Source organism: Myotis myotis, unplaced genomic scaffold (assembly GCF_014108235.1).
Source record: "Myotis myotis isolate mMyoMyo1 unplaced genomic scaffold, mMyoMyo1.p scaffold_m19_p_2, whole genome shotgun sequence".
NCBI lineage: Eukaryota > Metazoa > Chordata > Mammalia > Chiroptera > Vespertilionidae > Myotis > Myotis myotis.
The window spans coordinates 160,386,806-160,411,258 of NW_023416324.1; the positions used below are offsets into that span (position 1 = coordinate 160,386,806).

The 24,453-nt window shown below is 53.4% G+C and overlaps 1 protein-coding gene across 7 annotated transcripts in view; it reads right to left on the bottom strand.

Annotated features, from left to right (window-relative positions):
• Window positions 1-24,453, bottom strand: part of MYLK (myosin light chain kinase) — a 272,007-nt gene that overhangs the window by 55,276 nt on the left and 192,278 nt on the right. For 5 of the 7 annotated variants that reach the window (XM_036348906.1, XM_036348905.1, XM_036348904.1 and 2 more), the window contains 4 exons: window positions 23,849-23,920; window positions 22,292-23,421; window positions 14,739-14,855; window positions 6,193-6,279 (listed from right to left, as the gene is read on the bottom strand). In XM_036348906.1, the coding sequence (XP_036204799.1) occupies window positions 6,193-6,279; window positions 14,739-14,855; window positions 22,292-23,421; window positions 23,849-23,920 (1,406 nt within the window). Of the gene's footprint in view, window positions 1-6,192; window positions 6,280-14,297; window positions 14,317-14,738; window positions 14,856-22,291; window positions 23,422-23,848; window positions 23,921-24,453 lie in introns of those variants that run through there. The other 2 variants (XM_036348911.1, XM_036348910.1) reach the window with 2 other exon arrangements.

Consider the following 24,453-nt stretch of genomic DNA (forward strand, 5'->3'; position numbering starts at 1 on the left):
GCCAGGGTGGCCAGACGGGTGTCCTCCAGGCCCTCCTGCCATTTAACTGGCTTGTAGGAGATAGTGGAGAGCCGGGAGGAGCTGAGGCACAGCTCAAGGGCGGAGGGTGAGGGCACCATCGCTTCTCATAGTCCAATACTCTGATTGGGAATGACTGGGAGTTGGTACCAGCTTTCAAAGACATTCATGGAAATATCCAGCTTCTCTCCCAGGCCCCACATCTTTCACTGTCAGGCGAGTCTCCAAGTCTCAGCCTCTCCAGTATCTCCTTTTAGCCCTTTGGGTCCTATCAGGATTTGACATTCCCCATGACCTGGAGAGAATATTTAAAAGAAGGGTTTGATTCTGGGGAAACCTTTTAGGAAAACTGGACACTGCTTCTGATATCCAAAGACATTTTTAAGTTGGCATGATGTTTGGTTTCCAAGACAGACACATATGGGAGGTCAAAGCAAAGAGATCTACAAGCATCATAATCTGGGGTGGGGGTGGGGGTGGGGTGTTCAATGTGGGGACTGAAGCCAGAGTGACCGGTGCCAGAGGGCAGCTCAGCCAAGGCTCGGCTTGGAGCACAAAGGGGCGTTCAACCTGCCTCTCCCCAAATCCCAGAGACACGGTGGAGGCAGGGACCCTTAAAGCATGGAAACTCATGAACTGATTTGAAAAAACAAATACTCATTCTATCCCTGCCTCAGGCCAGGCACTGACCTCATGTTGAAAACGTGCCCTACAGAAGCCCATCGATCTATTTTCTCAAAGACCAGCAACTCTACAGACCGATAGGCCTCATCCCAAGTCTGTTCCTGCACTGGCATGGCCTCAGCTGTATTTCCTAAAACCATTTCCTTAAGCCCCACTGATGTCTTCTTCACACAAAACTCCATTCAGACTCCTTCCAGCTCAAACACCCTAGACCTGGGCCTTATGCTTACGGCCTCCTTCCTGTCAGGACATGTCTGCTGCTGTGTAACACAACCCACGCTGGCTTTAGCCGCCACACATTATGGCACCAAGGGGAGTCTGCTGACCCCACCTGAACTGTGTCACTTAGAAATACACTCCACTGAAGGGCCTGCTGTTGGAGCTGAAAAGCCTGGGACCAGTTGGAGACAGTCCCCACTTGACATGTGAGGAGGCCAAAGTCCAGAGGGGCAAAGGGCTTTCACCAAGGCCTCAGGTTCAATTAGTGATAAAACCAAGACTTTTGTCCCCTGCCCTCTATCCCGAGGCTATCTGGCCACACCCTCTGCCTGAGCAGGCTGCCGCCCACACGGGCTCAGCTCAGGGGAGGTGCTCAGCTATGGGCTGGAGGAGTCTGAGTCAATGAAGCTCCCCGAGCGCTGCCATTAAATGCCCATCAGGAGGGGAAAACCAGTCGTAAAAGACATTGGGACCATGGACAAAAGTTGAATGTATACGTGGACTAGATGGCAGCATTGGGCCAATGTTAAATTTCCTGATTTTAATAACTGCATGTGGTTATGTTCCTAGGACAGTGATGGCGAACCTATGACATGCGTGTCAGAGGTGACACACGAACTCATTTTTTTGGTTGATTTTTCTTTGTTAAATGGCACTTAAATATATAAAATAAATATCAAAAATATAAATCTTTGTTTTACTATAGTTGCAAATATCAAAAAATTTCTATATGTGACACAGCACCAGAGTTAAGTTAGGGTTTTTCAAAATGCTGACACGCCAAGCTCAAAAGGTTCGCCATCACTGTCCTAGGAGATATACAATGAGATGTTTAGAGGTTAAGGGCATAATGTCTCTAATTCATTCATTAATGGTATGTGTATCTATATGATGAATGGAAAATATGTATGCATATCATCTATATAAGATATATTGTAAATATATAGCTGTATGAATATATGAATGACAAATATATATGAGTATATACATACAGAATGATAAAACAATACAACAAAATGTAAATAATTGGTGAATTTAAGTAAAGTGTATATAAATGTTTCTTGTACTATTCTTGCAACTTTTCTGCAAATTTGAAATTATATCAAATAAAGTTATTTAAAAATTCCCATTGAGAGGCATGCAGCAAACACCCTGACAGGTCTCAAGATCCAGGGAAGCATGCCATTCCCGCCCACCACCCCCACTCCCCCGCCAGCTCCAATGACAGTCAGACCTCTGCACCCCAAGCGCAGACAGAAGTGCTGCCCAGCCTGTGCAGACAACACAAAGTGTGGCTCTGAGGCTATGCCAAGGCGCAGGTGACTGCTGTGGCAGGAGAGTAGAGCACGGCTGGCCTCACACTTTCACATCTCACTCGCCGTGAGACCCTGGGCGGGAAAAGTTAGTTGTCTAAGGCTCAGCTTGGCTCATTTGTAAAATGGAAACAGCTCAGTAGGGTGAGACTTGCCTGAAGTGGCATAGATTGAGCACCCAAGAAGATGCCTGTGGCACGGGTGCTCAATAAATGCTTATTTCTATGACGAGCAAACGATCCTCCAAGTCAGGAGTCCTCACAATATTCATTATGGCATCGGTGCAGTCTCTCCCTCCAATAATGTTATCATTCCTCTTCAACCAAACCACATTCTTCTCCTCCCTCATAGCCTGGCCCAGAGTCTCCCCTACCCTGAAATCTTCCCACAGGACCCCTCCTCACTCCTGTACCTGCGACTGGGTGTCTGACCGGTTAACTTGTACTTGTCAGTTTCCTCTTGCCCGCCCCTGGGTGGGGCCCGGCCAGCTCAGCAACGGTGGGGCTCCCCCAGGCTCTCAGGTCCCCACGTGGATGAGTGCTGTCCACTCACACCTGACAGCTCACTTAGAGGACTGAACGCGGGGCTGCGGAGGGGAGGGCTGCAGAAGGGATCTGGCTACAATCTGTTTGACAAGAAAACCACTCAGCCTTCCCTCGGTCACTGGCAGGAAAGATGGATTTCCTGGTTACATTAGGTACTTCCCAGTCTTTGACAAAAATGAATACAAGACAGCCAGGCCACTCAGGGACTCGAGCCTCTGGGCTTTCTCATGGAATCAGATATGTGGGCCTGGGAATGGCAGTGCTCTGAGAGAAAAAAAAGCAAGTTGCAGAGGCACCCCGATCGTGTGATATAGTTGCATATGTAAATGCAAATGCACAGAATACAGTAATTGCGATATATCTGAGGTGAGTGGAATTCGGGGGAGATGAAAGAGGCCTTTCACATAGTACTCGGTATGTTTGGATACTGTTTAAAAGGTCTAAACAAGAATGCATGTATACTGAACTTAGGCAATTAATAAACAATGCAAAGTGCCCCCCCCCCCCCCCCCCCCCCCCCCCGCTCCCCGAGAGAAAAGAACTGTGGTGCAGACCTAAAATACACCCTCTTCATTTCCTATCTCTGGGCAGCTGCCTCCTCAGGCGCCTCCAGGAGCAACAGGCTGGGGTGATGGAGGCTGGGGGAGGGGACGGGCAGCAGAGGAATTCCAAGTGGCCAGTGGTGTTCATGAAGCCACATGCCTGCAATTCTAATAGGAAGGCTCTCGACGCAGAGGAAATTCTCCTTAGCAGACGAGCAGTGTCTGCGGAGTGGATCCCTGGTGGATGTGTGCATGTTCTAGAGATGCAGCCCTTCCTGCCAGCCCCGCCCTCCCCTAGCAGCACTGGGGACTGAGCCCCTTTCCTGCTCCCGCTGCAGGGCAGGAGCCCAGCCTTCCAGCCTCCACACTGCAGAGCTGAGCATCGTGCTCCCTCCCTACAGCGTGGAGACTGGGCGGGTGTGCATGAGGGGCCCAGAGGTGTCCAACTTAACCAGTGGTTCTCAACCTTCTGGCCCGTTAAATACAGTTCCTCATGTTGTGACCCAACCATAAGATTATTTTCATTGCTACGGTTATGAATCGTAATGTAAATATCTGATATGCAGGATGGTCTTAGGCGACCCCTGTGAAAGGGTCATTCGACCGCCAAAGGGGCCGCGACCCACAGGTTGAGAACCGCTGAACTTAAGGGAGGCTGCAGAGGAGAGCCCTTCGGCTTCTCAAGGCCAACAGTGCAGGCCCAGCTTTCCTGGGACGGCTGGCTTCCAGCCTGACCTGCCCACCTGGACCAGCTTAAACAAATGCTGAGGGCTGGGCCGCACCCACCAGAGCTCCTGACTTAATTAGTCTGGGGTACAGCCGGGCAGTGGTGTGTTTGAAGGCTCCCCAGGTGACCCGCACACGCAGCCAGGGTGAGCCCCTGCCCTAGAGCTGGACGATGACAACTTGACGGGGTTCTCCACAGCCCTCCCTTCCAGGGCGAGGAGCCAGGCTGGCCTGCTCTCCGTCTCCAGCTTGTTTTTCTCCTTCCAGCTCTCCCGTGACCCCACCTCACCTCCCTCAGGGCCTCGCTGGAATGGACGGACCCGAGCTGAGGACAGGAGGCTGCTGACCTCCCGGCTCAAACTCCTGCACTCCTGCTGTGCCCCAGGGCTGGCGAGTGACCTGCCAGACTGGCTCACAGGTACTTGGTGCGCTCTAAGATCCGGCCTCTCTTCTGCTCACATTTCCCATAACTAACAGAGCACAGGCATAAGAAATCCTTTTGCAAGTAACACCATTAACCCATTTTTACTAGGTTTTTCTAAGAATTGTTTATGCACTTCCAACAAGTTATTAAAGGTCCACGCTTGGTAATCTGAGGCTCCCCACTGTGCTTAAATTCTCATAAGAAATTATAATCCCAACTGGCAGACCCACCACACTGAAGGCTGGGCAGGCCCCCCAACCCACCCCCCCGCCCATGGCCTGGCTGGAGTATGTGTAAGGGACGCAAGCTCATCATCAGGAGGGGACATGCGCCGCTTTGAAAAGAGTAAAACTAAGTCACAGAACCCTGTGTTGTAATGGAAATAGGGAAACAGCCTTGAATTAATAAAGCTCAATCACTTTCCTCTGTTAGTGCGGGTATGTAAGAGCTTATCTTGTTTGTTTTTTAAATGTAGAAAGTGTGTGTTAGGGATGTTCAAGCAATTCCACACCCTCTGTTTAAACTGGAGGATGCAGAGCATAGTTCTAACAAAATTACACCAATAATTCATCAGTAGGGGAAGCCAGGGCTGCTGCATTGTGGCTTTGTGAACTAGGCACTTTTGCCTTCACTGGCCCCTTCCTCCACGAAGGAAAAAATAAAATAAAATAAATCAATAGACCAACATATGAATTATATTTCCAACTGCACTGGTAAAAAGACGAACACATTAATATTCTGAATGAAAACATTTTCTTTGACCTAAAGTGTATTTTTTCTTCTTATTTTATGAGGTTAGGACAGTGTTGGGCCTGTGAAAGCACCGTGGACCCTGCACTTTCTGCCTCTAGGTAAGTGGGCCGTGGGAGGCCGAGACCCACAGAGCGGGGAGAGCCCTACGCGGTCCAGGGGACCCTCCTCCCCTCGGCCACGGGTAGCACAGCTACAGCCTGATTCTCAGAGACTCGGAGGGGCCTTCTGTGAGCAGGTGCAGCGGAGTCATCCCGGAAGGGCCACCTGAGCAGGCCTGACGGTGGCCCTCGGGGAACGCCCAGGGGAGGAGGGAGAAGGAGACCAGACACATCACCGTGGCCCTGGGAAGAAGACGGTCCGTGCAGAAAGGAGGTGCTGAGGGCTGCGGGAGCTCATAGGAGGGGAGAGTGACGTTCAGTTGGAGCAAGGATGGACTCCATCAGGGATGAGGTGGCTTTTCCGTGGGAGCCTGTCCCATGAGAGAGGTGCAGAATGAAGGTGTAAAGGAAAAAATGCAGAGATGTCCAGGGCACCGTGAAGAGCTCAGTTTGGCTTGAGTATAAAATAGGCATCAAGGAGCTGTGGGCAGCGCTTGCAAAGCAGGCTGAGGCCAACGCCGGAACGTGCGTGTGCATGGGTGGCAGGTGTGCCGGGCAGCTGGGCACTACAACCAGGAGTGGTAAGGCCAGAGCCACCGGTTAGAAAGGTCTACCTGCCAGCAGGAAAGACCCACCTGGGAGAGGTGAGGAGAAGCGCTCCCAGGAGTCTCGGGAGAAGGAGGAAGGACCTGAGTGAGGTGGAGGGTGGACAGGCACCTCCACGCGGGATGTGGGAGGTCGGGAGAAATGGGAGGCCTGGGAAGAGGCCCCGGGCTCTGTCTCCAGGAGCCCCAGGGCCGTCGGGGGCAGGCAGGGCCTGGGCTGGCCCTCAGGCCTGGGGACACTGGGAAGAGCTGAACAGGTACTCACTCTCTGTTCCCAGCACTGGAGGAAGAGAGCTCCTGGGCCTCCGGGCTTTCATCTCAGGGGCCTTGGCGCTCTCACTGGCGGGGGCATCTGGAACAGACAGGTGACAACAAATGTTAGTCGGCAGCTGCCCAAGGAAATGAACAGAGGAGGCATCTCAATAAAAATCCCACCCCAACCAAAGGACAGCCCCCTCCCCTTCCCGGTTCAGCTCCCAGGGCCTTGGTGCCTGCCCAGCAGGGCGCCTGCGCCTGGGCCTTCTTCCACAAGAGCACCAAAGAAGGAGTGTCGGTGCCTGCTGCCCGGGGCCTTATAAATCAGGTGGAGAGCGCAGCCGCCTGGCAGGGTGGATGGACAGGCTGTCCCGGGAGCTGGTACACGCTTCCCCCTCCACAGCGGGCACCTGCTGCCAGACACCGCATCACGCGAGCAGGGGGGATTCGGCGCCCTCGGCTCACCTCTCCCATCCTTTCCCTCCACTGCTCTTGACTCTCAGGGTAAACATTCTGGCTTCCAGAATCCTGCTCTATGTGGAGAGGATTCCTGTACAGAGGAAGGAGGGAACGGGTCCTGCCCTGGGGCTCAGTCTGGAGAGGCCTTACAGCCTCTGATTTCTTGGCTTCCTTCCACAGATGGACACTGACAGTCAAACCTCCAAACCGGACCAAGACCTCCGAGCAGGCGGCCGGCATGCCTCACCCGCTCTGGCCTGAGCCTTGAGCCACGGAGGACCCGGTGCGCGGTGGCAGCGGCCTTCCGGGCAGAGCGGAAATGCTGCATGGTGCCTGCACAGAGCCTCAGGCCTCTCCGCATGCTCCCTCTCCCACGGGTGCACAGTGTGGGTGATGCCAGGGGAACCCTGGTCAGGGCAGCAGGACATTGTGCTGGGCTGGGCATAAAAGGCCCTCACTGGGCCCTGCGGAGACTGGACCTTAGGAAGTCGAGGGGAAACCAACCAGGGACTCAGATAAGCAGCAGCTGGCCCAACGGCTATCACTATGCCGCAGCGTTTTCCCCACTAGGAACGCTCTTCAGGGCCCGTGCTGTGAGGGAGCCTCCCCTCAGAGCCCCTTCCTGTCCATCCTTTTCCTGCTCCTGAAGAGAGGAAACGGCGAGGGAGAAAGGAGCTGGGGAGGGGTGGGGGGGGGGACTTTCCAGCTGAGGCAGCAGCCACATTCCTGTGGCTTGGCTCGGAGGAAGGCCATCTTGCTGTCCGGCCCCCGGCGGGCAGTCCTGGCTGCTAACACACGCTCTCTCCTGAGGGCTGTGAGGGTGGGCGTGGGGAGCACAGAGCTGGGGGATTCTTGGTGCTCCCATCTGCACGCCCTACTCCTTCTAGATGGCACTTAGGTCTTTCCTGCTCCAGAATGTGGATCTGCCCATATAAACCCTCCACACCCGCCAGGCTTCCTTCCTAAGCTCATGCCTGTCCCTGCCCTACTAGCTGGGTAGCCCAGGGGTGGAGGCCTGGGACAGGCATTGTCCGGGCTCCCGAGGCAACGAGGCACACAGGTCCCAGGGAGTCGGCCCAGAGTTGCGCACGTGAAACTGCAGGAACGATGAGGTGGAGCGTCAAGCAGCACATGGCAGGGGGTGGGGCTGAGGGAATGGAGCTGGAGCAAGTCCTTCACAGCAGCACGCGACACCCAGCCCCTCCCCCGCCTCCACTCCTCACTGCCTGGTTCTTCTACCACCTTCTGTAAGAGCAGAAACGCCCCCAGCGGTGAGTCAGGGTCCCCTCCATCTATAGCGGCCACTGCGCCTGTCCTGTCTCCTCATTGGGTGGCCCACACCCCAGGGTCCATGTGGACATGGATGGAGGAGCACAGAGCACCAGGAAAAGGATGAATTCATTTTCTCACACTGGTTTTTCCCCAGACATAGTGGTCATTCTTCAGCACAATCCTCAGTACACATCTGTCAACCTCTGTGGTTCTCAAGCTTGGCTGCACGTTAGAAGTACCTGAACCGAAGCATCGCACTCCCCAGGCCCCGGTTTACGGGGCTCAAAGAAGAATGCATACGGAGTGCTCTGGAGAGCAGAAAGACGATCGTTTCATATTAATCACCCCTCCTATTCGTCACATCTCCTTGCTGCCTTCCAAATCTGCTTTAGAACTCTCCACCTACAGGAAGCCCTCCCTGACCAGCCCCCATCGCCTATTTCCAGCCTCTGCATCTGTCTTCAGCTGAGGCGCTGGCTTTACACCGTGTGAGGGCACTCCCCTGCCATGGGCTCTGAGCCTTGTTTAAGAAGTTCTCTGCACCTTATCTTTCCATCTGGCCATGAAGAAAGGGCTCATTTTCCCTTTCAAACCAGGCCCACCCCTGACTTGGAGCCCCTCCTCCCTCTGCAGCCTCACCCCCACCCCATGGGGATGTGCATGCCCCACAAGCCACTAGACCTCCGTGAGAACCGCAGCGAGGAGTGGGCTGGAGGGACCATGGCTTAATCAAAACCAGCTCTGTGCTCACACAGAGGCCCAGGGGATAAAAATAATAGTAATAAAAGTTTAAGAGCAGCTTGTATTTTCAGGCTATTTTAATCAGTTGCTGATGAAATGGAACTCCATTTCTAGGTCCTGGCCCCAGGACCGGAGTCCTTCGCTGGTCTGGTTGTGCCCAAAGAAGCATGGGGGAGGACGATGGCGGGGGGGGGGGGGGGGGGGGCCTCCATATAGAGGGGAAAACGTGTCCTTATATGGAGAATGCCTCACCCCTTCCCCTCCACTCTAGCTCTGGACTCAGCCCTCCAGACTTGGTCTCCATACGCCTCAAGTCAGGTTTTTTTTACTTTCACTCCCCGAGACCCCTTGTCGTGGTTACCAATGAGCTCCAGCTTCCCAAATCCCATGGCCAACGCCCAGGCTCATTTTACTCTACTTGGCAGCATCATTTGACGCATTGATCTCCATCACTCCTTTCTTATCAAAATGACACCACTGGCTTCCCGGACACCCCTCTCTCCTGGATTTCTTCCTGTCCCTCTCATTGGGACCATTCCATCTCATCGCCTTCACAGACTTCTGTCCTGCACTACTTCTCAATGTTGGGTTCTGCCTCCTCCCTGGCTCCATCCACAGCCACTCCTTAGGGCAGTGGTTCTCAACCTTCCTAATGCCGCGACCCTTTAATACAGTTCCTCATGTTGTGGTGACCCTCAACCATAAAATTAGTTTCGTTGCTACTTCATAACTGTAATTTTGCTACTGTTATGAATCGTAATGTAAATATCTGATATGCAGGATGTATTTTCATTGTTACAAATTGAACACAATTAAAGCATAGTGATTAATCACAAAAACAATATGTAATTATATATGTGTTTTCTGATGGCTTAGGCGACCCCTGTGAAAGGGTCGTTCAACCCCCAAAGGGGTCACGTCCCACAGGTTGAGAACCGCTGCCTTAGGGACCTCATTCAATCCCAGGGCATTAAATGGCCTCCTATGTGCATGGTTCTCCATATCCTGTCTCCCATCTTGGCTTCTGTCCTCAACCTGGATTCATCTAAATGCCATGTGACATGCCCACCTGGATGTCTCATGGGTACCTTAGAGAAGGTACATGCAGGGAACTCTTGCTTGCTCCCCCAGCCCCTGCATTCTAATCTCAGTAGGTGGTACCACCACTGATCCGCACACGCTTCCCACAAACGCTAAGCATTGCCTTTGACTTCCCTTTCTCTCCATTTCCAGTTCATCATCCAATCCTATCAGCCCTACCAGCAACATAGAGGATGAATCTGATCACTTCCCACTTCTCCCACAGAGCCTAACCTGTCACTGTCCCCTGCCTGGACCATTTCAGCCACTCCCAGGGGGTCTTCCTGCTCTCCCTCTTACCCCCTTGGAGTCTGGTCACCACATGGCCACCTGAGAGATCCTTTAGATGTTCAGCGTTGTCCCTCACTTAGAATAAAATCCAGTTTCCTTGTTCAGCCTACATGGCCTGGCAAATCTGGTCGCTTGTCCTCCTCAACCTCATTTCCTGCCACTCTGCCCCTTGTTCAGGCTCAGCCATCTGCCTCCTTATTCTTCTGGGAACGTCTCAGGCATAGTCTCACCTCAGGGCTTTGCTCTCACCATTACCTCTGCCTCTTACACTCCTTCTCTCCCATCCTTCAGGTCTCTGTTCAAATGTCACTTCCTGAGAGGCCTGGCAATCATCCTCCCCACAGCAGCCTCCCCTACTCCCATTACCCCACTTTGCTTTTTCCAAACACGTGACATTGCCTGAGAGTTTATGACATATCTGTTCATCCTCATTACTGTCTCCCCCTCACTAGAATGTCAAGTCCCTGAGAGTAGAAACTTCTGTTTTGCTCACTGCTTTCAGCCTCAGCTCCTGGAGCAGTGCTTGGCACAGAGTGGGCACCCACACATTTGTTGGATGAGAGATAGTGTGGGTGCCCACGGGAACGTTACCTCCTACCAACACGTGCACAAGTCTCCCTGGTCATGAAGCCCTTGGCCTCGCCAGCAGCTGAGGCCGATGCCCTTAGCCCGGCAGGGTACTAAGGGGTCCTCTGACTCCTGTCTTGGGGTTCTGGCCTACAGAAGAGCTGTTTCCTCACCTCTCACCTGGGCCAGAATAAGAGGTAATGGGTCACTCAGGCCACATGTGCGAAGCACTTCCCAACAGGGAGGGCTGTTACTGGAGAGTGGACACTGCCATACTATCCACTAGACCAGTGGTCGCTCGCGAGCCACATGCGGCTCTTTGGCCCCTTGAGTGTGGCTCTTCCACAAAATACCGCATGCGGGCACGCATGTACAGTGCAATTGAAACTTCGTGGCCCATGCGCAGAAGTCAGTATTTTGTGGAAGAGCCACACTCAAGGGGCCAAAGAGCTGCATGTAATTCGCGAGCCGCAGTTTGCCGACCACCGCACTAGACAGAAGGCCATACGCTAAGTGCATTATATGCTTGTTCCACGTTAAACTATACCATCACCAATATTCAAGTGTTTTTGACCTACGAAAACACCAGCTTTATTTGGAAATGTGCAGGCTTCAGAACCAGGCATACCCAGGTTCAAGTCCTGCCAGGGTAACTCCTTTGTGACTCCCTGTGCTGGGTGGCTTGAAGGGTGTGTGTCGAGATCAGAAACACCCAGAGACGCTGCACCTCCTGCAGGCTGCCTTTGTGACCGGGGAAGGCTGCTGACTCTCGCTGAGCCCCGGTTTTCTCAGTGAGAAAGACACTGCCCTCCTAACGCATAAACTAAAAATGTACACGTCGGGCCTGGAAGGTCAGCCTTTTCTCCTCCTGGGTGAGTTTTCTGGCAAGTCCTCACCCACTGCGGGCTTCCTTGTCCTTCTGTGGTACAAGTTGACACTTGCCTTCGGCTGCACTCGGAAAGAAGGGCAGTGTGACCACAATCAAGAAAGCGCACAAGAGCACCAGCACCCTTTTTCTTTGAGAAAAGACTCGGAGCATGACTAAAACAGCCAGAGCTGCTGCCTCATAAAGACTACCCCCCTTTCCCTTATGAGAGGGAAACAGTAGTGTGGTTAATACAGAACAGCCAGTGAGCCAAAGTCATTTTATGAGGCCTTAAACTATATCATTACATTGGCCACAGATGTATAGTCTTAATGGTGTTTGGCACCGGCTGCGTGAGTGACAGGGCTGTCGGGAGCGGGCACTGCTGGGCGGCAGGGGGCAGCCTGCCTGACGTCAGCAGTTCTCCATCCTCGTGCAGAGGGACCTCACTGCCCCTTGGGAGGAATGCAGGGCGGTCCTCTCCAGAGATCAGGCAGCAGCTGCAGATGAGAGAGACTCCACAGTGACTGGGCCTGACAATTCAGCCACGGTTACCTCACGCGGCAAGTCGTTCGCCAGTGCCTTTTAATTCGTGACTCGTTTTGAGAATCTGGTGTAAAACTATGGATCCTCTCTTCCAAAAATGCTCTCATCCACAAACACAAAACTGTGCCCAAAACTTCAAAGGGTGCATGGACCCAGTGGGCTCTCTCAGTTAGGGCTGTTGCCTGGGGCAGAGGGGAGCTGAGAAAATCAGGAGACAGACGAAGGACAGGGAACCTATGCAGCCCACTGGAGCACAGCGGGGCAGGTAAGCGGACTGCAGTCCTTTACTATTTCCCAGAGGTTGCACTTGATGGAAAAATGAAGCTACATGTGGCCAGAAGCCCACCTGCACGCAGGACACTAACATATCTCCAAGTACAGCAACAAGGGAAGCCCATGCACGTCAAGGGCGCTGTCCTTTGTCTCTTTGTCAAAACAAAAACAAAAAACAAAACAAAAAACAAAACCCAAGCAGCTGAGTTAGTCCTGTATCTGGGCTGGTCTTCCTCAGGTCCCCCTCCTTGCTCTTTTCAAAGACCCAACTCCCAATCTGCAGCCTGAGGCCAAATCCTGTGGCAGCCTCCTTGCAGGAACCAGAGATACATAATGAAGGTCATCAAGATTAATGGAGAGAGCAAGAGAATGAACTAGAAGGAGACCAATGTATGGGCAAAAATGCCCCATAAGTTGCAAAATGGATCCCCCAAAACTTTTTAAAAAGAAAAGAATCCCCAAATGCATCTTGTAGGGGAAAAGGAAATTTTATTTTGAAAACAAAGTTTGGTATTAAAAAGAAACCAGTTGCTGTTTCTAGAAAAGGTGCTGACGTTTTGCACATAAGGAGAATGAACTACGGCCCAGCCTCAGCTAGCAGTGTAAATAAGACCCAAAGAGGGAGTCCCCAGGCAGATAATCTCATTAGCAGGCTGAGCTGCCTTACAGAGTGGCTGGAACCAGCATGGGTCCCATGTGAGCAGTGGAGCTGCCAGGAACAAGCTTCTAGGGCAGCGGTTCTCAACCTGGGGGTCTCGACCCCTTTGGCGGTCGAACGATCCTTTCACAGGGGTCGCCTAAGACCATCCTGCATATCAGATATTTACATTACGATTCATAACAGTAGCAACATTACAGTTATGAAGTAGCAACGAAAATAATTTTATGGTTGGGTCACAACATGAGGAACTGTATTTAAAGGGCCAGAATGTTGAGAACCACTGTTCTAGGGTCAAGTTCCCGGAAACACTATTTTTTTTAAAACTACAGCACCTGTCTAGAAAGAAGCAGTATCTACCTGGGTGGGTGACAGTCCAGGTCACACCTGGGAGTAACTAACCACGAACAGCAACCCCAACTCAGAGCCTCAAAACATGTGCTCCAAGGCCTCTTGCAACTGACTACACACCTTAACCCATCCAATCTGTTTCCTTAGACTCAGAGCCCCCGTGGCAAAGACATCCACGGAACACTAGGTAGATGCACAATATTTGGCAACTTCAGCTTTCCTGTTGGCGGTGGACGGTTTAATTTGTGTTGACAATTTAATTGTGTGTAATTTTAAAAAGATTTTTCTTTTTAAGACTCTTTTTTCTTCTCTCCCATTCATTATGTATCATAGATCTCAGCTTTTGTGACCAGGAAAGCAGATGATAAAATCCAGAATGGGGACAAAAACTCTACATCTTAAGGACCGACAATGAAATGGGTTGGAATTTCCCAGCCCAAATGATCACACTCAGCATTCAGAGCAGCCAAGCTGGTCTCCCAGACGCCTTCTCTGGACACTAGTTTGAACAGTGCCACGAAAGGTTACTAACCAGCATTTCAAGGGCAAGAAATTGTTTTTCTTCTAACTACGTTTTTAAACAGTTCCAAGCAAATAACAAAAAGAAAGAGCACGGGACTGAGTCTCGAGTGGGCTTCCAGCCCTGGCTGGCCCGGCCCCACGGGGCCAGGGAAGCTCACGCAGGATGCTGTCCCTCTCTGACTGGCCTCAGTTTTCTATTCTATAAAAGGAGGTGGCAGCCTGAACCATCACAGGTCTGTTCCACTTCCGAGTCTTTAGTTCTAAACCATACACAGAAGGAGAAACAAAGTCACAAACATACCGCCTGCATTCCTTTAGGACCAATCCAGCTCCTCACAGCTGGTCTGGCCCCTTCAACAGGGAAACTCCATGCAGACCTGGCAGGCCTCCCTGGCCCCATATCTCCTCCCCTCCCTCTGCGGTGCTACCAGTGCCTTTTCCTTCCTGCAGAGGCAGCACTGTCCCTATGGAGAGTCACAGCCCGACTCACCTTCTCCACGCAGCCTCCCCACGGGGACCCCACTCTGCTCCCTACTCCTCACGGGCTGTCCTGCCAGCACCGGGCACTTGTTTGTGGTGGCTTGTAAAATCCTCTGCAGTCACTTTCCTGTGGGTGTGTCTTTTCTCCTCTTGCCCTGTGCCCGCTTCCCTGTTCAGCAAGGTTCTGGGGGTGGGGCCAAGACTGGGGAGAGGTGGCAGCAAGGTGAGCCCCTCCTCCTCCCAGCCAGGAGTGGGGCTGAGGCCACACAGGACCCTCAAGCAGGCCTCCCCCTTTCCTTCCTGTTGTGTTTTTGCAAAAGGTGACTTGACACCCACAAAAGGAATGCCTTGGATGGTGACGGCAGCCTTGGTGGCGTCCTGCTCAGGTGCGGTGGGAGGAGGGCGTGTGGGAGGTGGGATTGCGTGATGGCGACGGGTGGGCACCACCTACCGTCCACAGTGACTTGGCAGGAGCACTCGGCCTGGCCGGCGCCATTCTTGGCTACACACTTGTATAAGCCTCTGTCCTCTGGCAGTGCCTTCTCGATGGAGACGGAGCAGAGGGAGCCTGGAGAGGAAGAGGAAGAACGGTTGAGTGGACCAGGTATGGGCCCAATACCTGCCCTGGAACCTGGAGCCCAGGAGGCAAGTGTTATTCACATGGGCAGCCTCAGGGAGCCCAGAAGTCAGAGGCCCGGGGGAACCAACCCCTAGCTCGGGTAAAGCCAGGGCACTTTCTAACTCAGATCCCAAATAACTGATCCCCAAACATACTAGAGAGTTCTTTTATGAGGACATTATAAAAAAAAAAGAAGGTACAGAAGAAGGGAAAGAAATAGTCTCTGCCATCAACACAGGCCGCGTACCTGGGACTTCTGGGACTTCACCCAGAGATAAGCAGTAGCCGGCGCAGGTGATTACAGACCTGTGTTAGGAACAGTGGCTGCTGAGGGAGCTTGCTCAGTTTACAGCAGTGATTCTGGAAATGTATCTTAGAAAAAGGGGTTCTGAACAGAGGGGTGGGTGGGGGAGGGCAGGAGTCCCTGTCCAGCAGGGCACTGGCCTGTGGGGAGATCTGCCTGGGACCCTGGAGCTGGCTTTTCAGGGACGGTATCTGAATTGAGGGGCACTTTGGAGCTGCCCCCCTTCAGTGCTGGGCCTTCTGGTCACCTCAGAGAGCGGAAGAGATGGCCTTCTATCCCCACGGACTCTCACCGGCCTACCTGGCCCCTGCACTCCTCTTCTGGCCTTGTTGGGGGAAGAAGGAGTCAGACTGAACATTCACAGGCATCTGGGGTCTGGTCCTTACCCATCCTGGGTCTCTCTTGGCTACGCTGTTCTCAACAAATATCCCCTGAATATTGGGCTGCCGAGCCAGGGAGGAGGACAGCAATCACTTCCCTAGTTCCTGTCTTGAGACTTACAAGCCAAGAGCATGACGTCCTGTCCAAAGCTGCCCCTGCCGTCAGGGGAGCAGTTATCACACAAGGAGGGGGACAAAGCCAGAGCCACGTGCATCCTGCTGCCTGGAGCAATGGCTTTGGCCACCTCCCTGCCCCCTGCCACTGCCCTGGGTGGGCAGAGCTGCGTGTATGTGTAGGTGGCATGGCCAGAAGGGAGGTCGACAGGCACAAGTCCCAAAGGCCTTTGATCTCAAAAAGTACCCTCCCCTCGATTAGATGCACAACAAATACGAGGATATTCAGAGAGAGGAAGGATGATGCCAATTCTGCCCAGAGAGCCTCCCTAAGGCTGGGAGAGACAGCAGAGTTGTAATAGTTCCCTTTACTTCTTGGCACTTGGGTCTGCCTTAAACAGGGACACCTCGGTTAATTTTCTTTCTTTCTCTCTTTCTCTCTCTCTCTCTCTCTCTCTCTCTCTCTCTCTCTCTCTCTCTCTCTCCTTTCTCTCTCACCTGCACCTTTCCTCCCTCTTCATCCTTCAAGAACTTACCTTTGCTCTCACTCTCTCCTAAGTTCCAAGGGCCATTCTTTTGCCTCATTTCCTGAGCCCATGCAGTCCAGCTGGCTCACTTTTTCTAACTCTGTAACTTTCCAAATAACTTTTGCTTATATTTGAAGAAACAACAACAACAACAACAAACCCCAAGGAAACTGCAGTCTACAGACCACCTGAGGCAGGATGGCTGATCGGCACCCTCCACCCCCTTATAAGAACTTGCCTCTTGGCAAGACCTCACTAAGTTCTCCCCCAGGGGAGGGCAACGGGCCGGGATCCCTTTCACTTAGGACACAGAATCTGCAGAAACTGCCACAGAAAGAGTTTAGGTTGGATTTTTAGGACATTCATCATGAGACCATGAACTGTGAGGCACAGGAATGGAGGAATGAGGTTAACTATCTTCTAGAGAGAGAAATTTCCATTTATCTGGGGCAGCAGAAGGCTGAGATGACCTCTGGCCCCAAAACTCGAAGCTTAAAGGAAACAGACCCCATCCTGCCATTTCCCCTCCGTCTGAGACGAAGGCTCTGGGAGCAGATACCCAGGCCCAGTGCACATCCTGTTCGGATCCTTGATTGCCTTTTGGTTTCAGTCCCCCAGCTGCCTTCAGCCTTAAACCAAAATGGCACAAACTGCAAAGACAGTACAGAGACCACCAGGACAAGTGGAGCATTTAGACCCCAGCCCTTGCCCCTCACCAGGGAAAGCGTCATTGCAGGCAGTGCAGCGTTTCCAGCTGCTTAGAGCCTGGACCCCTGGCCACATGCGTGGGCTGGGGGAGGGCCCCGGGCAGGCTCAGAGAGAAGAATCTGGTATTTCCTGTGGGACAGCTTATTCCTGACCTCCAGAAGGAGAGCGGTTCCCAGCCTGTTTTTGTGAGAAGCCTCAGCCTGGTGGGGAATTCTGAGAGGGAGGTGAGGGGGATGGGAGCGGTTACCACAGAGCCAGGAGTCCAATGAATGGCTCAGCTAAACTGTCCCTGGGAGAGCCTCTCAAGGTCATGGGGTCTGAGGTCCCCACCTGGCTCCTTTCCCGAGTGTGCGGGTACAGAGAGGACAGGGGTGTGCACGGTGGAGGGCGCGGCGTGGCGCGGCGCCTTGGAGACTCTGCTCCGAGGCTGCCTCAGAAGGCAGGGCCTGGCTCCTGGCTTGTCTGGACAGAGCGACTAGCTCCAAGTCACCTCCTCAGGGACGGTGCCCTCGTGTCACTCCTAAGCACGCCTAAGGCCATAGATGGACCTCTTCTGAGCTCATCTGAATCAAAACAGGTCTCTCAAGATCATTGCTGAAACCGGTGTCTGTCTCCCACACTGGCTCTGGAGGGCAGTGACCATAGTTATTATGAATGTTTTTCCTGAGCCTGGAATGTAGTCACAGTAACAAAAATATTTGCCATACTGAGAATGACAGAGGCGCATGTCTGTAGCAGGTGACCTGGTAAGATTTACGCAAAAGGAAGTCGTGAACCTTTAATCAAATATAACCTACCTTATCTATAATTTAATAAAAGTGTAAAATGCAAATCGACTGAACAGCAGAACGACCATCCGGACAACCTTCCGGACGACCATGCTATGACATGCACTGGTGCCAGGCCAGCCAAGGCCAGTGCGATGCGATTGGTTGGGTGGCCCACCATTGCCCCACAATGGCCCCGCAGAGGGAGGCCCAGGCCACCGGCCAGCGGGGCAATCAATGGAGGGGGGGACTCCACGATCGCCCCAAAGAGGAAGGCCCAGGCCACCCTCTGTGGGAAAATCGATGGGGGGGTGGGCGGGGAGGGGGCCTGGCAGAACCAGGGAACCAGGGGTGTGTGGTGGCAGACACAGGCAGCGCCAGGCCAAGGCGGGGGCGGGTGGGGGGCAAGGCCACAAGGCAGCCGGGGCTGCGAAGGCCTACCCTTGCAAGAATTTCGTGCATCGGGCCTCTAGTAAAAGATAATGTACAGGCATACCTCGCTTTATTGCGCCTCACAGGTATTGAGTTGTTGTTTTTTTCTACAAACTGAAGGTAAGACTCTTCACCAGCAAAAAGATTACGACTTGCTTTACTGCAGTGGTTTGGAACCGAACCCACCGAATTTCCAAGGTATACCTGCAGTTTCTTAAAGGGACAAAACCTCTCCCAACTCAGAATTCTTGAGTGGATTGTGCCTACAATGAAAAGGGCTAGAATAGTGCCTCACGCAGAGTAGGTGCTACATAAATCCTTTTGTAGGATGAACTTATAGAAGTTTTCAAAAAGCTTTTGCTAGATCTCACACTGAAGGCAATTTAAAAAAATGAATCATTGCTGATGACAGCAACAAAAATGAATCCTTGTCATTAGACTGGGAGAGATGTTTGCCAGGAAAGAAGTCTGGCCTGGGGACAGGAACAAGGCATAAAGAAGAAAGCCCCTGGGGAGCAGCACAGTGCCCCCGGCTCCCTGGCCTCCCACTCTACGGGCCTGGAGGGCGGGCCCAGCATTGTAGCTGAACACAGGTACCTGCAGCTCTGGGAGATGCAGGAAGAGGGAGGACACCTCCATATGTTCCTCCGAATATTAATGGGCTCCAACCAACTGGGCTGCGGTCACAACTCTGCTCTCCGCGGCACAAAATGGGGTTGACTTAATCCTGTTTCGGGGGGCCTGCAGGCTACGAGCCCTATCCCAGTTACAGGTTGTGTGAAGCCCCCTGAAACCTATAAACAGAGCCTCCACTAGCAGCTGGTGCCCAGACAAACATGAGGTAGGGGGAGGAGGGCACAAGAGCCTCTGTGGCCAAAGGCTGGTCACAACAGTCCCGAAAGGCAGCCTGGAGGAAGTGAATCTTGACCTTAGGAGAGAAGACAGCACAAGGTTCCATGCAGTGGGGCAAGAAGAGTTCCAAGTCAGGAGGTGGGGGCGAGAGGGTGTTGTGGGGGTGAAGGGCCTGGAGACCTGCAGAGCCACCCCCTCCATTTTCTCCTACAAACCACTTCAAACCACAGCTTCCCATATCCACTGATGTCTGCACTGTGACCCCAGCCACCCAGACACTGACGCTCAGTGGTCTTCCACTCCTTCCTCTTCTCTACCCCTCTACCCCCACCCTTCCAAGCCACAGGTTCTGTGAATTCTGTCCTGGCTTCTTCAACAGGTTATTTCCTGTCTGTGCCCATGTCTGCCTTGTTAGCTCAGGCCCACCACCTTTCTCCCTGACCTCTTCAGCGGGCCGCTTACATGGCTCTGGGCATGGAGTCAATCAAGCCCCCTAAACCCCAGCTTGGTGTGCATTGCTCCTCATTCAAAACTTTTTCCTGGCTCCCTATTGCCTTTGGAATAGAGGTCGTCAGCATGACACAGGGTGGAATGAGGCCATGCCTTCCTCTACAGCCAGACCGTGCTGTGGGCAGGCCTATGCTCACTGCTGCTGTGCCCCTACCTGGGAAACCCACACCCCCCCTCTTCTGGGCTGGGAGTCCTGGCCCACCTTCAAGGTTCCTTTCTAGGCCCAGTTCTCTCACCACCAGGGCCCCAGCACTCGGCTCCCTCTCCTCCTGCCCTGCTCCCAGAAGCAGGCACTTGACTGGGATAGTCTGATCACTAAGCACACGTCCTCTCTTTCTATCGACAGCAAGTCCACTCACAGCTCTCCGAGGGACCTACCCTGTGCAGTGGGGCCTGCTGAAGGGGTCACTGAACTCTTCAAGATAGGCTCTCTCCTAGCCCAGGATCTCAAAGACTTGGAGAGTGAAGCTCTGAAGAAGGAATGGTGGACAGAAAGAAAGTGGGACTGGTATTTTGAGACAAGGCACTCTCTCTACATGGCCAGATAGACAGGACTGTTTCAGGGTCTGCTTCCTCCATTGCAGTGAAACTACCAGAAACTGGGCAAGCCTGAGGGCACCACCAGTCTTTCAGCCTCTTGACCACTGTTGACAGTGCTGAGGAGTAGCCATTAGCATTTTTCCTTGATGGACAATTCTCTTGGTGAGCTGATGGGTCATGAAAGGTTTCTCAGCTGCACCAGCATGCTGCTGTGTTAACAAGAATTAACTTAGAGGTAACATATCATAGTGGTCTAGGCATCGGGACTGCCTGCATTCAAATCCTGGCCCAGTTACAAACTAGCCGCGCAACCTTGAGCAAGGTGCTTAACTTCTCTGTTAGAGGGGCAGTATATTTGTGAGGATTAAATGAGTGAAAAGTGTCAGATGTCTGGGACAGTGCCGGGCACATAGTGTCCAATAAATGCCAGCTATTCTTAGTTTTCAAAGGAGAATTACAAATATTTAAGATATTTTTAAAAGTTGGATTTAGGGCTGTCTGCATAGTCCCCTCCCACCCCCTTCCCAGTCTCTCTCTATCTTCTCCTTGTGCCGGCCTTCTTTTCACTTCTTCAGTTTAGTCGAGTGGATTGTTTGTAAGTGGCTGCTGGTGGCTCTGCAGGTTCCAGATGCACAGCTTTGTGCCTTGCCTTCAGCTGGCGGAACGTCCGTCTCCTGAGGTTGTGCTGCCATGGACATCACATGGCGCAAGCCTGTGGGGCACACACGTCCCAAGGGCGGCAGCTGCCCACCCTCCCTGCTGCCCAGAGAGATCGCCACAGGGAAATGCCGCTGATCAAAGCTCTGGATCAGTTTTACCAAAGACTTTCCAAACGAGAGGGGCCCACGGGGGTGACGGGAAGGCTGTGGCATCCAGTCCCCTGGACATCTCACCACAGCAATCCCCACGCCCCCGGTGTGTGCAGGCTGCACTAGCAGAGGCGGGGGGGGTGGGGGGGTGGTGGTGGTGGTGAGATGACTTCTGGAGGACCCTCCCAGTATGGCCCTACGCCTGTGAAAAAGGTATCCCGTCAACACATGCAGAAAATTCAACATTTTTCTCTCTCCTGGCCCATTTCCCCTTTACTACGTCAGCATTTAGATTCAAAATGCTCCGGCCTTCCAGACCTGCTGTCTGAGCTGCAGCGTGAAGAGAGGAGCTCCGTCGTGAGCTGGGGGGGCTACTGCTATCTTCAGGTGCTTCACTCTGGGTTTTAGGACGGAGGCAGGCAGCAGATCAAGGGGTCAGGGAGGCCTCAAGTGGAGAGCCGTCGGAGAGCAGCACAGTGCAGGGCGGGAGATGTTTCTGCCATCTCAGCTGCTCTGGATTTGACAGGACCTGTCAGTTGGGCCTCTGCTATGGTAGCTCTCTGCCCCTCAGGGTAAAAGGACTGTGACTTTCAGGAAGCTTTGTACCCTGCCCTGCCAGCACCACCAGCACCAGCCTCACGCTCAGGCCGGAACCTGTTCTAGCGGTGGCCACCAGAGTGGGGTGTGGGGAGTCTGCTGGTCTTGGAGCTCCCTCCCAGGTTTGGGATTTACAAACACACTTCAAACCAAATTGAGGGTCCAGGGAAAATACCCCCTCACTCCTGTCACTTCTCTAGAACTCCAGACCCCGAAAGGACCCAGATGGCAAGACTTAGAGCCCCCCTTCTTCTCCCCACCACTCAAGAATGTGAACTAGGAGCAAACAAAAGTCTCATCCAAATTAGGAAGCGAGCAGCTCTGTCTGCCGGTGAGTGTGTGCCACAGGGGATGTTTGGAGTTTTGGGCTCCCACACAGGTCCCTTCAAACCCACAATGTTACCGAGACTTCAGCTGCTGACCCTAAATCAGTCCTGTGCCATCCCATCACCGCACACCCTTCCCCAAACCCAAAATGCTGCTGCAAAAGCAACTGTCAGCTCAGGGCTCCTGGGAGGCACTGGACCCTGTGCCTCTATTTCCAAGCTTGTGAACAGAGCCCTCTCCAAGCAAGAGCTGTGGGGCGTTAGTACAGGCCCCTATGCTCTGAGGGGGCTGCTGCTGAGGTGCTGGGAGAGGGCTCTGCTGGACAGATGCCGAGACCTGGGCATGCGCCACAGAACTAGACTCCCACCTACACCCCCCAAGGACCCTGAGTGGGGCACCTGTCCTGCGACGGAGGGGGACACAGAGGCTCTGGGCTATGAGTGCTGATCAATAAGACCACGGCTCCATGAGCTGGCAGCGATACAAAGCCCCTTCCTCCCCAGCCCTGCCCTCATTACCTTCTTGGGAGAGGATGATGAACTTGGTAGTCTTGAGTGTCTTTCCATTCAGCGTCCAGGTGACGGTGGCCGGGGGGTCAGAGGACACCTGGCACTGAAGCAGCAGCTTCTCGCCCTCTGCCACATGGACATCTCGCAGCTTCTCCGTGAAGGTCGGGGCTGTCCCTTGGCTCTCTGATCTTTGCTCGTTATCGGTGCCTCCTGAAGGCCCCCTCTTGCAGTTCACATCATTCTTAACCTCCTTCTTGAGTTCTTCTTTCCCAGCTGGTTTTGGGATTTCAGCTGGCTTGGTATTGTCCAAGGGTTTGGGGGTTTCAACAGGCTTGGCATTGCTCGTAGGTTTCAGGGTCTCAGCAGGCTTGGCATTTCCCAGGGGTTTCGGGGTTTCGGCTGGTTTGGCGTTGCCCAAGGGTTTGGGGGTCTCAGCTGGCTTGGCATTACCCACAGGTTTCAGAGTCTCAGCAGGCTTGGCATTGCCCATGGGTTTCGGGGTCTCAGCAGGCTTGGCATTGCCCACAGGTTTCAGGGGCCCTGAAGGCTGGGCATTGCCCACAGCCTTGGGACTTTCTGCCACTTTGGCATTCAAGGCCTCAGCACTGCTGCTCCCATTCTCTGCTGGTAATTTTTTCTTGCTGCCCAGCACTGAGCGGAAATCCGGGGTGGCAGGTTTTGCAGGTGGTACCTTCTCAGGCACTGGGGTCTTGGGAGTCCCCTTCTTGGCCAAGACAGAGCGGAAGTCAACCTGCTGGGGACTGTGCACCTTCCTCTCTTCCTCAGACACGGTCTTGGGCTTCACTTGCCGCTGCAGGTTGGCGCGGAAATCCATCTGCTCGGCTGGGATCTCCTTCAAGTCTTCCTCCGATACGGTCTTGGTGCTCACCTTCTTCCCCAGGAGCTCGCGGAAGTCCAGCTGCTCCACCTCCTGCTGGCGGATGGCCTCCTCCGTGTGCTGCCGGGTCTCCACACGCCTCTTCAGCAACCCCCGCACGCCTTCGCCGTCCTCCTCCTCTGGCCAACCCTGCCCTCTCGCCGGCCAGCTAGGCCTCAGGGTCCCATAGCAGTCACCATCACCACCATCAGCACCAACTCCTCGGCCACAGAGGCCCTCACAGCTGGCAGGCTCCCTCCCCCTGCAACCAGTGAGGGGGAAAAGGAAAGCAGCAGCAGGAAAAGGGGCCGGGAGAAAAAGAGACGTCAGGGGAGAGCAAATCCCTGAGGGAGGCAGGGTAGAGGGGAGGGGAAGGAATGGTGGGGGCTGGCCAGGCTGTGTTTATAGAAGGGAACATTGGTGAGAGGAGCTTGCTTGCTTAGTTGGTTTGTTACATCGGTAATGACTTCAGTAGCCTTATAAGGGTGTGTGCAAAAAAAAAAGAGAAATTCACCCCCTCCCTGCTCTCCCTCCCTCATTCGCCTTCCAATCGCTCCCTCTTGGCTTGGGCAGCTCAGCCCGAGGACACAAACAATCTGGGACTGTTGGGCTGGGCCTGCAGGGGCCAGGAGGAAGGTGCGTGGGTGGTGGCATGGGGCCTGGCCAGTCAGCTCCTGGGGGGCACTCACCGCAGGGGGGCTCGGGTAGGGCTGCTCTGTAGCATCAGTGACACTTGGCAACTGCATTCGCCAACCCGGTTCCTAAGGAATTCAAGGGGTCAGGACAGATCAAGAGGCTCTCGGCTGAGGGCCTTCTCGGGCTGTGATGAGGGAAGGGCCGGCAGGACTTGACCGCAGGCTGGCTGCTGGCTCCAGGAAAGATGGGACCACAGGCTTAGCTGTGACCCCAACAGGCCAACCCCAGCCCTAGACTTAGGGCAGGGCCCTACCCCCCTCTCCTTGGCTCACCCTTTATTTTCCCAGCTCTTGTTTAAAAAGGAAAAAAACAACAAAAACAAACCAGGATCTTCTGGACAACAGCTAAGATAAGCATCCAGAAGTTGCAATACTTTTCTGTAAGTATATTGCAAAAATAATTCAATCAATAGATCACTCAATCAATAAAAGAAGAGTAGAGACTAAACTAATGGGGGCCGTGATGGAGCTGCTTGGTCGAGAGCAGCGGTCACCAACCTTTCGGGCCTCACTGCTGGCGACCGCTGGTCTAGAGTGTGCGGCCTTGGTCAGCCTGCCAGTGACCTTGAGTTTGACTCTGTGCTCCCTTAATACAGAGC